At 35.2% G+C, this 11,835-nt stretch overlaps 1 protein-coding gene across 1 annotated transcript; it reads left to right on the plus strand.

Annotated features, from left to right (window-relative positions):
- The first annotated feature begins 6,831 nt into the window (after positions 1-6,831).
- LOC104893204 (1-aminocyclopropane-1-carboxylate oxidase 5) lies at positions 6,832-8,577 on the plus strand. The gene is made up of 3 exons (XM_010679303.4): positions 6,832-7,057; positions 7,327-7,553; positions 7,639-8,577. The coding sequence occupies exons 1-3, from the start codon at positions 6,956-6,958 to the stop codon at positions 8,279-8,281; spliced, it is 972 nt and encodes a 323-aa protein (XP_010677605.1). The 5' UTR covers positions 6,832-6,955; the 3' UTR covers positions 8,282-8,577.
- Positions 8,578-11,835: the final 3,258 nt, after the last annotated feature.

Consider the following 11,835-nt stretch of genomic DNA (forward strand, 5'->3'; position numbering starts at 1 on the left):
ACTAAAGTCTTAACCACTAGACCAAATAATATTTAGTGTTATCATCTTAAAGTATAATATTAATGAATGAATTTTTCCTTACCCGGGGCGTAGCTCAGGCTTAATAACTAGTTCAACATTAAAGAGATACTTTGTACTATAAGTGATCTTTTTAGGACAACACGTAGGTCTTAGATTAGATTTTATAATAATATTATAATATTTCCTCTATTTCTTAATACTTGCAACTACACCTGGACATAGATCGGGTTGTTCATGGGCTTGGCCTGCGGGCTTTGGACACCGGCAGGTCGGGCTCGAGCCCGTGAATGGCGAGTCGTGCCGTGTCGGGCCTGGAATTTTTAGATTTTGTCCATGGCACGGCCCAGGCCCACGGGCAGGGCTCGTGCCTCCCGCGGGGATTACCAGTGTTCTGTGTTATTTTTTTGTTTTTTTGGCAATTTTAGACTAAAAAATAAAGAAAAGGGGCATTCGGCACGCGGGCGGGCACATGGGCCAGATAGGCGGGCTCATGCCGGGATGGGCCTGAAATAAAATTTCATGACCGTAGTAGGCCCACGTAACGAACAACGGGTAGGGTCAAGCCTTGAGCGGGCTCTCGTCGGGCGGCCTGCGTACTATGGCTGATCAATTTCGGATCGGAGGAATTGCGATCTGGATCCGATCAGAAATTTTCGGATATCCAAACTTTTCGGATCGGATCACCAGATTTTCAGATCGGGTCGTTGACATTTTTGAAAAATTTCGATTCGTATCCGATCCGGAAACCCGAATTTTTTTTTCCGATATCCGATTGGAAATATTAAAATTGGATCGGATATCCGAAATTTCGGATCGAATCAGCGGATTTTCGGATCGGATAACACCCCTACTGCATGCTGGACCGGCCTATGCCCACCTCTACTTGCAACTGCTTGACTTTTGTACGATTTATCCATTAACTTTGACAATAACGTACGTATTCATGATACATAAATGGAAATGCTAATAACTAAGATGTTGTTTATTTAGTCTGAATGTGCATTTTTCAAATATCAATCATATTTTATGATTAAAACTAAAGGTGATAATTCGAGATTTTAATGGTCAAATATGTGCATTGACGAGCATGAAAGTCAAACAGTTGCAAATATTGTGAAATTGAGGAATATATGATATAAATGCTTATTATGAACTTTACATACATACTAGTTTAGACCCGGTGCAGCACGAACTTAACTTATAAAAGTAAATCATTTTTCTTTTTTCATAGGTTGTATATTGGGTAATAACTACGATAATTTTAACAAAAATTAATACAAAATTAGGTATTTGATTATATAATTGTAATTTTTTGATATATTATCTATAAAAAAATAGATAATTACTGTAAAATTAATTTTCGTATAAAAAATAAAAATGAAAATACATCCAACCGATTTGAACTGAGAAATCAAAATTTTAAAAAACTTGGATAAAAAACAGGTATATTTTTCATTTCTCATTGGAAGATTAGAACCCCTAATTAGGACTACAATTTGCAGATTCCCCCTTCTTTTATAATTTGTGAAGGGTTTTTCATTAATAATGTGATGGAAAGTTGTCAAGACACAACAACCATCATCACCATAATAGTCTAAGATACATCAAGAAAACCACAACATTACAGGTAGCCAAAACAAAAAAAAACTGCCTCGAGATCTCTTACAAGAGAACACTACACAAGACTTAAATGCCGTATCTGAAAACCAATCCAGTGCAAGCAATTATGGAGCTACACATGAGATCGCATCTACAATCACACCATGAATTTGTCAGTCCTTACAAGGCCTTGCTTGGCAATTGATGAGTCAGCCACAAAATTTGTTTTCCGACCCTTTTATATGATTTCAATATCACTCCCATTGGAGACATAAAGGACTGTGTAAGATTTCATTTGATCTATAAGGGAATTAAGGGGGACCCCAACCCTTGATCCACCAACTTGGTCTTAGCAAGACTAAGTCTCGAACATTCTCCATTGAACTGGATTTTTGCTCGAAAATTTTCAAGTTCCTCTCCTTCTAAGTTGACCACATGATGATGAAGAAGCTCGTTTTCCAAACCTTTTGGAAGAAAACACCCTTTTTTTTTGGAGATTTCCACTATTCATATGAAAGTCGAGTTGTGGAGGGAAAGGGCCGAAATAGGCACTATAAATTCATCCACCATTGCCATAAGCTCCAAGTAAAAGGGTAATGGAGAAGCAGATGATTGCTACACTCATTTGAGATGCCATAAAGAACGCATAGAACCTCGAAAGTGGGAATAACTCCCCATTGAGCAAGTTCCATTTTTGTATTTAATATACCAAGTAGGGAAAACCAAGAAAAGATTTCAATACGAAATGGGATAAGGCCAACCCATAGGCCTTTAATTGACTCGAAGTGGGGCAACATTCTTATCTAATTCCATACTGAAACTTTTAACTAGAAAAACACCCCAATTTATCTGGAGTCCAAATGAAATGATCAACTCTATCAAATGAGGTAATTGCACGGTTGAGAAAGAATTCGCCCTTAGGCATATAAAATCTCAGGAACAGCGTTGACTGGAGCCTTATGCCTATATGTAAGTGTAGCTAGTAGCTACAATTTACATATTTCATTCAAGATTTATGCAAATCCCAACCATCTTCATAACAATAGAGGGTTATGTGGCATGGTGGTGAAAGATTTACGTGCTGGGATTGAATCTCGGCTAAAAAAGATGTGATTTTCTATTGTGCCCTTGATAGCCAGGGCCAGAACATTATAAGAGAAATTGGCAAAATCTATGACAACAACTTCTGCCCAGTTAAATGCAAATTCAACAATTCGTCTAAAAAGTATGCATGACTAGCTGCAACACAAATCTTTGCCTGAGTATGAGAACAAGCAGAATGATGTTATTTTGTATTTTCAATAGCCTCTAGCAGCAAGTAGTGATGAAGAACAAATTCAATGATGATGTTCTTATCATCAGCATCAAAAAAACAAATTGCATATTTTCATTCAAGATTGATGCACCAGAAGACCTTTCTGCTACAACCAAATTAAAAGCGATTCTGTAAGGACATACTTCGCTGCAAAACATAGGAATTCGAAACCTTCCCTTGGACCATATGCACATAGGTTACTCATATGGACATGATCCGCATAAGACCTCATATGGTTTTACATCTGAAAAAGCTAATAGTATTGAATTTCATATTCGTCACCTCTTCATCATGCCCAAACAATAAAGCAACCTCTTAGGCTGACTTGACAGGGGTGGATACCACCTTAAACTCTAAAGATTCAGCACCATTGTAGAACATCACCTTAATGTCACAAGGGCTTTTAATTGTCGATTCAACCACATGACCGCAGGTGAGAATCAACATAGGCCCATTTTTCAGCATGATTTTTGGTGCTAAATAATATAATGCACTAAATTTTAATATTAACATAATGGTGTGTTTGGATGATTTCATTTAAAAATGTAGAATTCAGTCGATTTATGTGTTTGAATAATTAAGAAGTTGAAATATGGATATAACCTGAATTCCAAGTCAATTATAAAAAGAGTTTATTACATAGGATCGAAATATGAAATTATAAATCAAATTATGTTATTTAAAATTCTAATATTAATTCAACTGACTTGCCAAATTCTCTCACCTCTCCATTCTATCGTCACCACATCTTAATTCGCCATTTTCCTTCTCTCTTCTCTCTTTTCAACTCTCTCGTCGCCTTATCTCCTTTAATTCATCATTTCTCTTTTCAACTATCTCATCGCCCTATCTCTTTCCAATTCTATGTTCTTTATGTCAACTCTCTTGACGTGGCATCGTCACTTTATTAAAAGGGTGTTTCAACACTCGACTTCGCATCATTGTGTATTGCATCTTTGCCACGATCGATATATAACAAAATCATTCTTTTAATATTATAAATGATATTATTCGCATAACTTGAAAAGAAGGAAGAGAGAATTTTTTAAAATATTTAGATTTGTTGAACTTTGTTGGTTAGACTATGAGGAAAAATGTTTAAGATCTAGTTAAGCTCCATACAAAACAGGTAATTTTAGAATTAAAATTCCAATGCATTGTGAAACAAGATATAGATAGTGAAATTATAGATTTAGAATCACTTATTTTCCCAAACAATTAAATTGGGATTGAATAAGGAGTTTAATTTCCACATTTGAAATGAAAAAAAGTCGCAAACACTACCTAATGTAATTTAAGGAGCTTTTATTATAAATTTTGTGTCAAACCAAAAATATAGCTACACTCTTACATTTTACGGTTACTAATAAAATTTTAAGCCTTAATACCTTTGATTTATGTATTTGTATAAATTATAAAAGTTGATATTTTAAAATTATTTATTGAGACGGATCTAGTTGGATTACAACATGATTATATCTTCCTAACATATTTTTATCTAATCACAACATAATATTTGGATAATGTCAAAATACATCTTGCACATTTTTCTAAGTTTTCAAAATCTTAGGGTTTGTTCTCCCCGACTTATTTTCGCTTAAGTTAAGTTCGGTTCAATTCAATTCAGTTCAGTTTAGTTCTTAATTTATTTATTATCATTACAATTACTTATAATTTATCTCAGTTCAATTCAAATTAGTTCAGTTGTTTTATGCCGAATACAACAAGCCCTTAGTTTGTTTGCTAATTAACCTATTTTTCTCCTTAAATTTTGCACGAGTTTATTTGGCTTCCAAAATATTTGGATTTTGGGAGCATACTGAGGACCCAAAATTCAGAATTTTCGAAACGTAGACAGGATTAGAAAAGCTGGTCTTATCATAGTTTGGATAGTTAATTATTCGATTTTTTCACATGTTACTTCTGTGGAGTTTTAAGTTCATGGGTTACCCCTATAGTTTAAAAATATACTAAATATCCTTATGATTTAAAGAAAATGCATGAAATATCCTTGATTTATAATAACCTTAAGTTTCTATTAGGTTTAGAGCCAAATTCTTCAAATAATCCCTAATTAACCTAATCAATACTAATTAAATGCCTCCCTCCAATCCCATCCTTCAAAACCCTCACCCACCCACCACCCCAACCCATGGTCCTAACCATGCCCGCTTAGCCACACCCACCATTCACCCACCACCCTAGCTGCAAAAACCAACCCTTCCCACCACCTCAGCCTCGAAACCACACCCACCTCGCCGTCCCCAAAAACCACCCAAATCCACCTCTCCTCTGCTTTTTTGCTCCACCTCTTGTCTTTCGTCCACCCTCTTCTTTCTCTCCTTTATCTTCGCACTCTCCATCACCATGCACGCCCCCCTCTCCCCCCCCCCCTCAACACCTTCTATGGCATCAACAACACGAGAACTAGCTCAAAGCAACAACACCACCTATGAATAGTAACTTGCGGCCTAAATAAGAACAACAATGACAATAACATGAAAGAGGAAAGAGAAGATCAGGGCATCGACACAAGAGGGCTGGTCTGATTTTCGGTGAGGGGAGGGAGTTTTTCAAGGGGAAGGGTGCTTTTTTCAGGGAAGGGGGCGGATTTTGAGGAGTGTGGGTGGTTTTTAAAGGGTTGGAGTGATTTTTAAGGGGCAGGGGAGAGGGATTCCAACTGTTTTTGGGGTAGGGTGCTTCTCTGTAGACTGTTCGACGGTAAGGGTGGGGTGAGGTGGCTGGGGTGGAAGGAATTTTTTTTTTCTCTCTTGTAATAATTCTATTTTTTGAAATAATTTTTTTTAGTAACTATTCTAATTTTATTCCATGCATTAATTAGGTTAATTAGAAATTATTTGAAAATTTAGGTTAATTTGGCTCTAAACTTAACGGAAACATGATGCTGCTAGCCATTAAAGTCATTTTATGCATTTTATCTAAATCATAGGGGTACCCGGTGTATTTTTGAAACTATAGGGGTAACCCATAAATTTTAAAATTCCACCCATGTGAAAAAACCGATTTTTATTCTATTTTTTATTTTTTCACTTTTAAAATTATTATATTTTTAGGTTTATATAATCATATTTTATTTAATATTTGAAAATATAAATAAATATATACTAATAATATAATAATAATTTTTGATATATTATCTATTAAAATTGATAAAATATAGTAAAATTAAGTTTCATATAAAAACAAAAAAGAAAATACGTCCAACCGATTTGGACAAAAAAATCAAAACTTTAAAAAACTTTGATTAAAGGCCAGTCTTTTTTATATTTCAAATTGGACATTAACACCCCTAAGTAAGCTCCACTTTACAGATTCACCCTTAGACTCTAAAATCTCAAGAATGAGATTGCTTTGGGATCTCTTTTTAAAACGGATCTTCAACTTAATTAACTTGCTAAATCGAATAATTACAATATATTAAAACCTATTCTTTGTTGTTAGTCCATTTAAATAAAGGATTATAAAATGAGTGTCACGTGTTTTAATAACTTATTTAGCAAATTAATTAAGTTGAATACTATTCTAGGAAGACCCCGAAATTTGAGATTGCTATGAAATAATTGAAAGTTAGAAGCTTTCAAAGAAATTGGACATAACTAGAACCGCTAATGTAAAAGAAAAATCCATGGAACATTGTTATTAATTAACCTCAAAAAATCTTGTCAACTTCACTTGTTACGGAACTAGACAACGTGTACTTGCAACATTGACACAACTATGATCTGCTTTATGTAATTAATAACACATAACGAGCTCGTAAGTAAGAGACTCACAGTTCCTACTTCCTATCACCAAAATTTAAAAAATTAGATGCTTTATTGACTAATAATCCCCACTTGGCCGGAAAAAATATTGCATTATAAATAGTCGCACCCACCACCTCACTTCTAACATACAGCAAAAGGAGCTTCAGAGAAACATAATTCATACACAATTATATTATTCTCTTGCTCTATCTCCTCTTCTCTTCAGGTTACTTATACACTTTAGCTCTTTGCAATGGTTGTTCCTGTGATCGATTTTTCGAAACTCGATGGCGAAGAAAGGGCTGCTACCATGGCTCAGATCCATAATGGATGTGAAGAATGGGGTTTCTTCCAGGTACTTTAATGCAAAGATGTTATGTATAAGATAGAGTAATATTGTACTTTATGTATTCTTTCCTAGCAGCAACAATTTGATTTTTACACTATTCGCATATTTCACTTTGATCATCAAAGTACTGCATTAGTAAACGTTAAATGAAAGTGTTACAACTACAAAAGATAAATGAAGTACTATTCATTTTCATTTTCCTTATAACATAGTAGTCCTTAGAGTCTAGAGAAAGCATTTTTTCTAAAGGGAAAATGGTGTTTGATATTTTGCAGTTGGTGAACCATGGGATTCCTGAGGAGCTTCTGGAGAGAGTTAAGAAAGTGAGCTCCGACTGCTATAAGTTCGAAAGAGAAGAAAACTTCAAGAGCTCGAAGGCGATGACAATGCTAAACGAGCTCGTGGAGAAGAAAGCTGGAGAAAAATTGGAGGGGATCGATTGGGAAGACGTTTTTCTTCTCACTGATGACAATGATTGGCCATCAAAAAGGCCTGGATTCAAGTAAGCATAAATTTCTACAGCAAAAACATCATTTACTATAAAGTACATTTAGCAAAAATATTAACAATCATGATGTGTATGACAGGGAGACACTGGCAGAGTACAGAGCAGAACTGAAGAAACTTGCAGAAAAAATGATGGAAATCATGGATGAGAATCTAGGCCTACCAATAGGCTACATCAAGAAAGCCTTCAACAGTGGAAGTCAGGCCACTGAAGAAGTTAATGACACTGCCTTCTTTGGCACTAAGGTGAGCCATTACCCACCTTGTCCCCACCCTGAGCTCGTGACTGGCCTTCGCGCTCACACTGATGCTGGTGGGGTGATCCTCCTCTTCCAAGATGACAAAGTTGGTGGCCTACAGATGCTCAAAGACGGGGAATGGATCGATGTCCAACCTGTTCCCAATGCCATAGTGATCAACACTGGGGATCAGATCGAGGTCCTGAGCAATGGGAAGTACAAAAGTGCCTGGCATCGGGTTGTGGCTGCTTCCCATGGGACTAGGAGGTCCATTGCCTCGTTCTACAACCCGTCCTTTAAGGCCGCCATCGCCCCAGCCCCACAGCTCGTCGAGGAGGTTAAGAAAGAGGAGGAGGTAGTGGAGGAAAGTCTTGAGAAAGGTGTTAAGTATCCAAGGTTCTTGTTTGGGGACTACATGTCTGTTTATGCAGAACAGAAGTTCTTGCCTAAAGAGCCCAGGTTCCAAGCTGTTAAGGCTGTGTAAATTTTTCAAGCACATAACTATTAAGTCTATAACTGGTGGAATATAAAATTCCATCAGAAACATCTTTGTTCTTTGAATTGTTTTTAAGCATCTTTACCCTCTAATTGTGAATTGGTGGATGCACTTTAAGTAGTTTATGCCAAAGACCCAAAATGGGCTATTGGCTTTACTTTATTTGTGGACTAAGTATGGTGTAGAAGATTGTTCTGGTACAAATCTGTGTTCTTTAGTATTCTTAAGATTTAAGAAGTTGGATCAGAATATTGCCTAATACATAATTAAGTTCTTGATTTGGATTTACTTCTTATAATATACCCAAATTTGTGACCAATAAAGTTTTGTATAATGTTGACTTGTTGAGTCATGAGTGATGGAAGATTAAAATGGCAAATTAGTTAGTACAAATATCTTTTTTTCTATTTTGGGTTAAGTAAATATAGAAGTTTGACTTTATCCTTAAACAAATAATTAGTAGTTCAGTTTCTTGTAAAAGTTTCTCTTGCAAGTAATTTACTCAGTTTCATGAAAGCTACAATTATTTATCTAAATAATTCGCAAAATCCATCAACAACAAGCAATTCTTTTATTGGCAAAGTATATATAAACTGTATTTGCCAAACTAGTTAGGCACGCAACCAGCAGAAGACAAATGTAGTCCTCTATAAGCAAACTGGTGTAAGAGCACTATTGATAATCTGGCTGCATTAAATTGACTAATTCAAGTCTGAAATATTAGGCAATTAGCATAGTCCAAAATATAGTCATATAGTAACAAAGGGGAGGGCGTGCAACTGAAGATAAAGTTGTATTTGGTAAATGACTTTTTAGATAGTTTAGAAGCTAGTTTTTAGCCAAAAGTAAAAGCTCATTCTTTTACTAGCCTTTTATAGTGGATTTTGCTTTCATGTTGGAGACAGTTAACAGCAATAATTCTTATTATAAATTATATTCATAAACAGTTAATAGTCAAACAATCAACATAAACAGTCAATACAAACAACTGGTTCAACAAGTCAAGTAAAATAGCCAATAATCAATGGCCTAACACTTCCAAAGAATGCGAACAAGTATCAACAACAATATGTTATTTTGTTTTGAAAGAGTATACTATTGCTTCTCTTTCTTTTGTTTCTTCTTCCTTTTCTTTCTCAATAAAATCTTTAATCATCTTGGAGAGTGTTTGATTAGATGAAAAATATCACTAAAGATGGGTGGTTTTTTCATTTTTCTTTATTTGGGTTGTAAAGGATGGTAAATCACTAAATGGTTTTAGAAATGTTGAATATAGTTCTTCTTAAGATAAAAAAAAAAAAAAAATTCCTTCACAAAAGAAAGAACGCATATTTTTTCTTCTCGTCTCTTACCTTCCTCTTTCCTCCTTCCATCTATCATCTCCCTTTCATTTATATACTTCCTCTTCCTCTAACTTCCCATGCAAGAAACCAAACAATGAAAACTAATCTACTATCCCTTGCAAATTCATTTTCCGTTGAAAATATTTATATCTAACAAAAAGAGCCTAAAAGATAAAACATTGCAATATTTTTCTCCCATTTTCTTACCTAACTCTTGCCCTCATGGCTCTTCCATCAATCCTCTCTCTTCCATTTCTAATTTTTCCTTATAACTCTTCATGCAAGGAACCAAATAAGAAATTATGTTTTTATGTTTTTCCATGGAAAAACAATTTCATAGAACAATCAATTTTCCATTAAAATCTATCCGACTAATCAACGCCTTAATTTCTCTCATTTAATTATTGTAGGAAAAATGTTGTCCATAATTTCTAGCTAAGAAACCCATAAGCTCTATATTAGCAAAAGAAGATATTAGGACATAAATTCATGATTGGCCAAAAATTCATAAGACAAGGATTCGTCATCTTGGTTTTCTTATATAAGGCCCCAAATTACTACCAAATCACCAAAGAGTACTCAGTCACTTGACAAGACTCTTACCTTAAATCCTAAAAGGGTGAATTTGAGTTTTTCCAAATGTAGTGTTTGGGATGCGGATTACTTTGTCTTCTCCCCTCCCCCTACTCTCGATCTCAAGCACCACCTTATCCGCAATTACCAAACCGAGAAACGGTAAATTAATGATTGGCCAAGATCCTTTTCCTTATTACTAATGACAAAAATTAGTTATACTTCCAAATCAGGAGCAATATTGTTCATCCTAGAAGCAGACGCAATACTGCTTCTCTTTAATATTTTTGATCCCTACCTTGTTTGTGGCATCCACTGCAACAGCATGGGCCAGAGCCACCATTAAACTAACAAACCCTACTAAGACTATTTGCATATTCCATATAAAACATCACTTCATCTTGAACATCATCCCACTGGATATATTAGGTTGCTCTTAAAAGCACCTGCTAACAGCAATAATCAGTACGGAAGTTGACTTGGAGAAGGAACACAGTTAATTGTACGGGAGATGAATCTCACCCACTTCTCACATACCGCTCAGCTCACCCCTTGTTGGAGCGCACTTAAGAGCTAGTACAAGCGTTCTTCTAGCAGATTATTTTGCACCCACCTTCACCTTATTGTCACAAGATTTACTAGTACAATCGTGTCGAATTCTAAGATCAGCATGATTCAAATTCAATTTAAATAGCTACCCACCTATTATAGATGGGTAGATCGTGTCGAATTCGATGCTACAAAAATGACCTACTCTATTGTTCAAGAACGAGAAAATCATGGTTGACTTGAACTGGACCGATTCGGACCGAGAAGCGATACTAGTTGAATTATATCATAAGCTAATGAACAACAAGTACCAAGATAGACCCAAGCTTGAACCAATCTAACACCGAAACAAATGACTCGTTATTTGATAGGAGTACCTAAATCGAACCTAATGCTTGATTAAGATTTCTACTCCTAACGGCCTATTTCGTATATATACTAAATGAAAATAATGGCTATGAAATCATATGTAATTTGCAAAATGAATTTCTTCCCCGTTACATGGTAATACAATCTTACCCCAAAAAAGTGAGAGAGTTCACAACATCCATTCTCACTCAATTTAACATATAAAATGGTAATGTATGAAAATGCAAATTTGTGAAGGAAAACAAATGTTTTGGAATGGATTCTCACCACTATGAACAATTGACATGATATTGTTTTACATGACCACACCAAAATGCATTATCGTTACAGTCAAGCAAAAAGAACAGGTGCTTCCGGTATCCTAACCCTCCTTGAATGGACTTATATTTATATGCATCTGTTGTCTATTTATTGGTCCTTAGGAGGCAAGTCCACTATACTCAGTCTAGGGGTGGTCATGGATGGTTAACCGTCCCGAAACAACATTTTGGCTCGGTAACCGAAAGTTCCAGTCCGCTCTTTTTGCGAACCGTAACCGTTTAGACCCATTATCGGATAAGAGGTTTACCTTTTTTCGGTACGGTTTTTTGGTTAACCATTAACCATTATTTAAATTATATTATAATGTTTTACTTAATCTACATATATATTTTTTATTTTTTTGTGCATATATTCTATATTAAATACACTATAATATCTATACAAATA

Source organism: Beta vulgaris, chromosome 1 (assembly GCF_026745355.1).
Source record: "Beta vulgaris subsp. vulgaris cultivar EL10 chromosome 1, EL10.2, whole genome shotgun sequence".
Lineage (NCBI taxonomy): Eukaryota > Viridiplantae > Streptophyta > Magnoliopsida > Caryophyllales > Amaranthaceae > Beta > Beta vulgaris.

Bases quoted from the DNA above. Each gene is read 5' to 3' on its own strand.
- LOC104893204 (XM_010679303.4), top strand. From the start codon at position 6,956: ATGGTTGTTCCTGTGATCGATTTTTCGAAACTCGATGGCGAAGAAAGG. The intron at 7,058-7,326 runs GTACTTTAATGC...GATATTTTGCAG, and splicing joins AAGAATGGGGTTTCTTCCAG to TTGGTGAACCATGGGATTCC. The intron at 7,554-7,638 runs GTAAGCATAAAT...TGTGTATGACAG, and splicing joins TCAAAAAGGCCTGGATTCAA to GGAGACACTGGCAGAGTACA.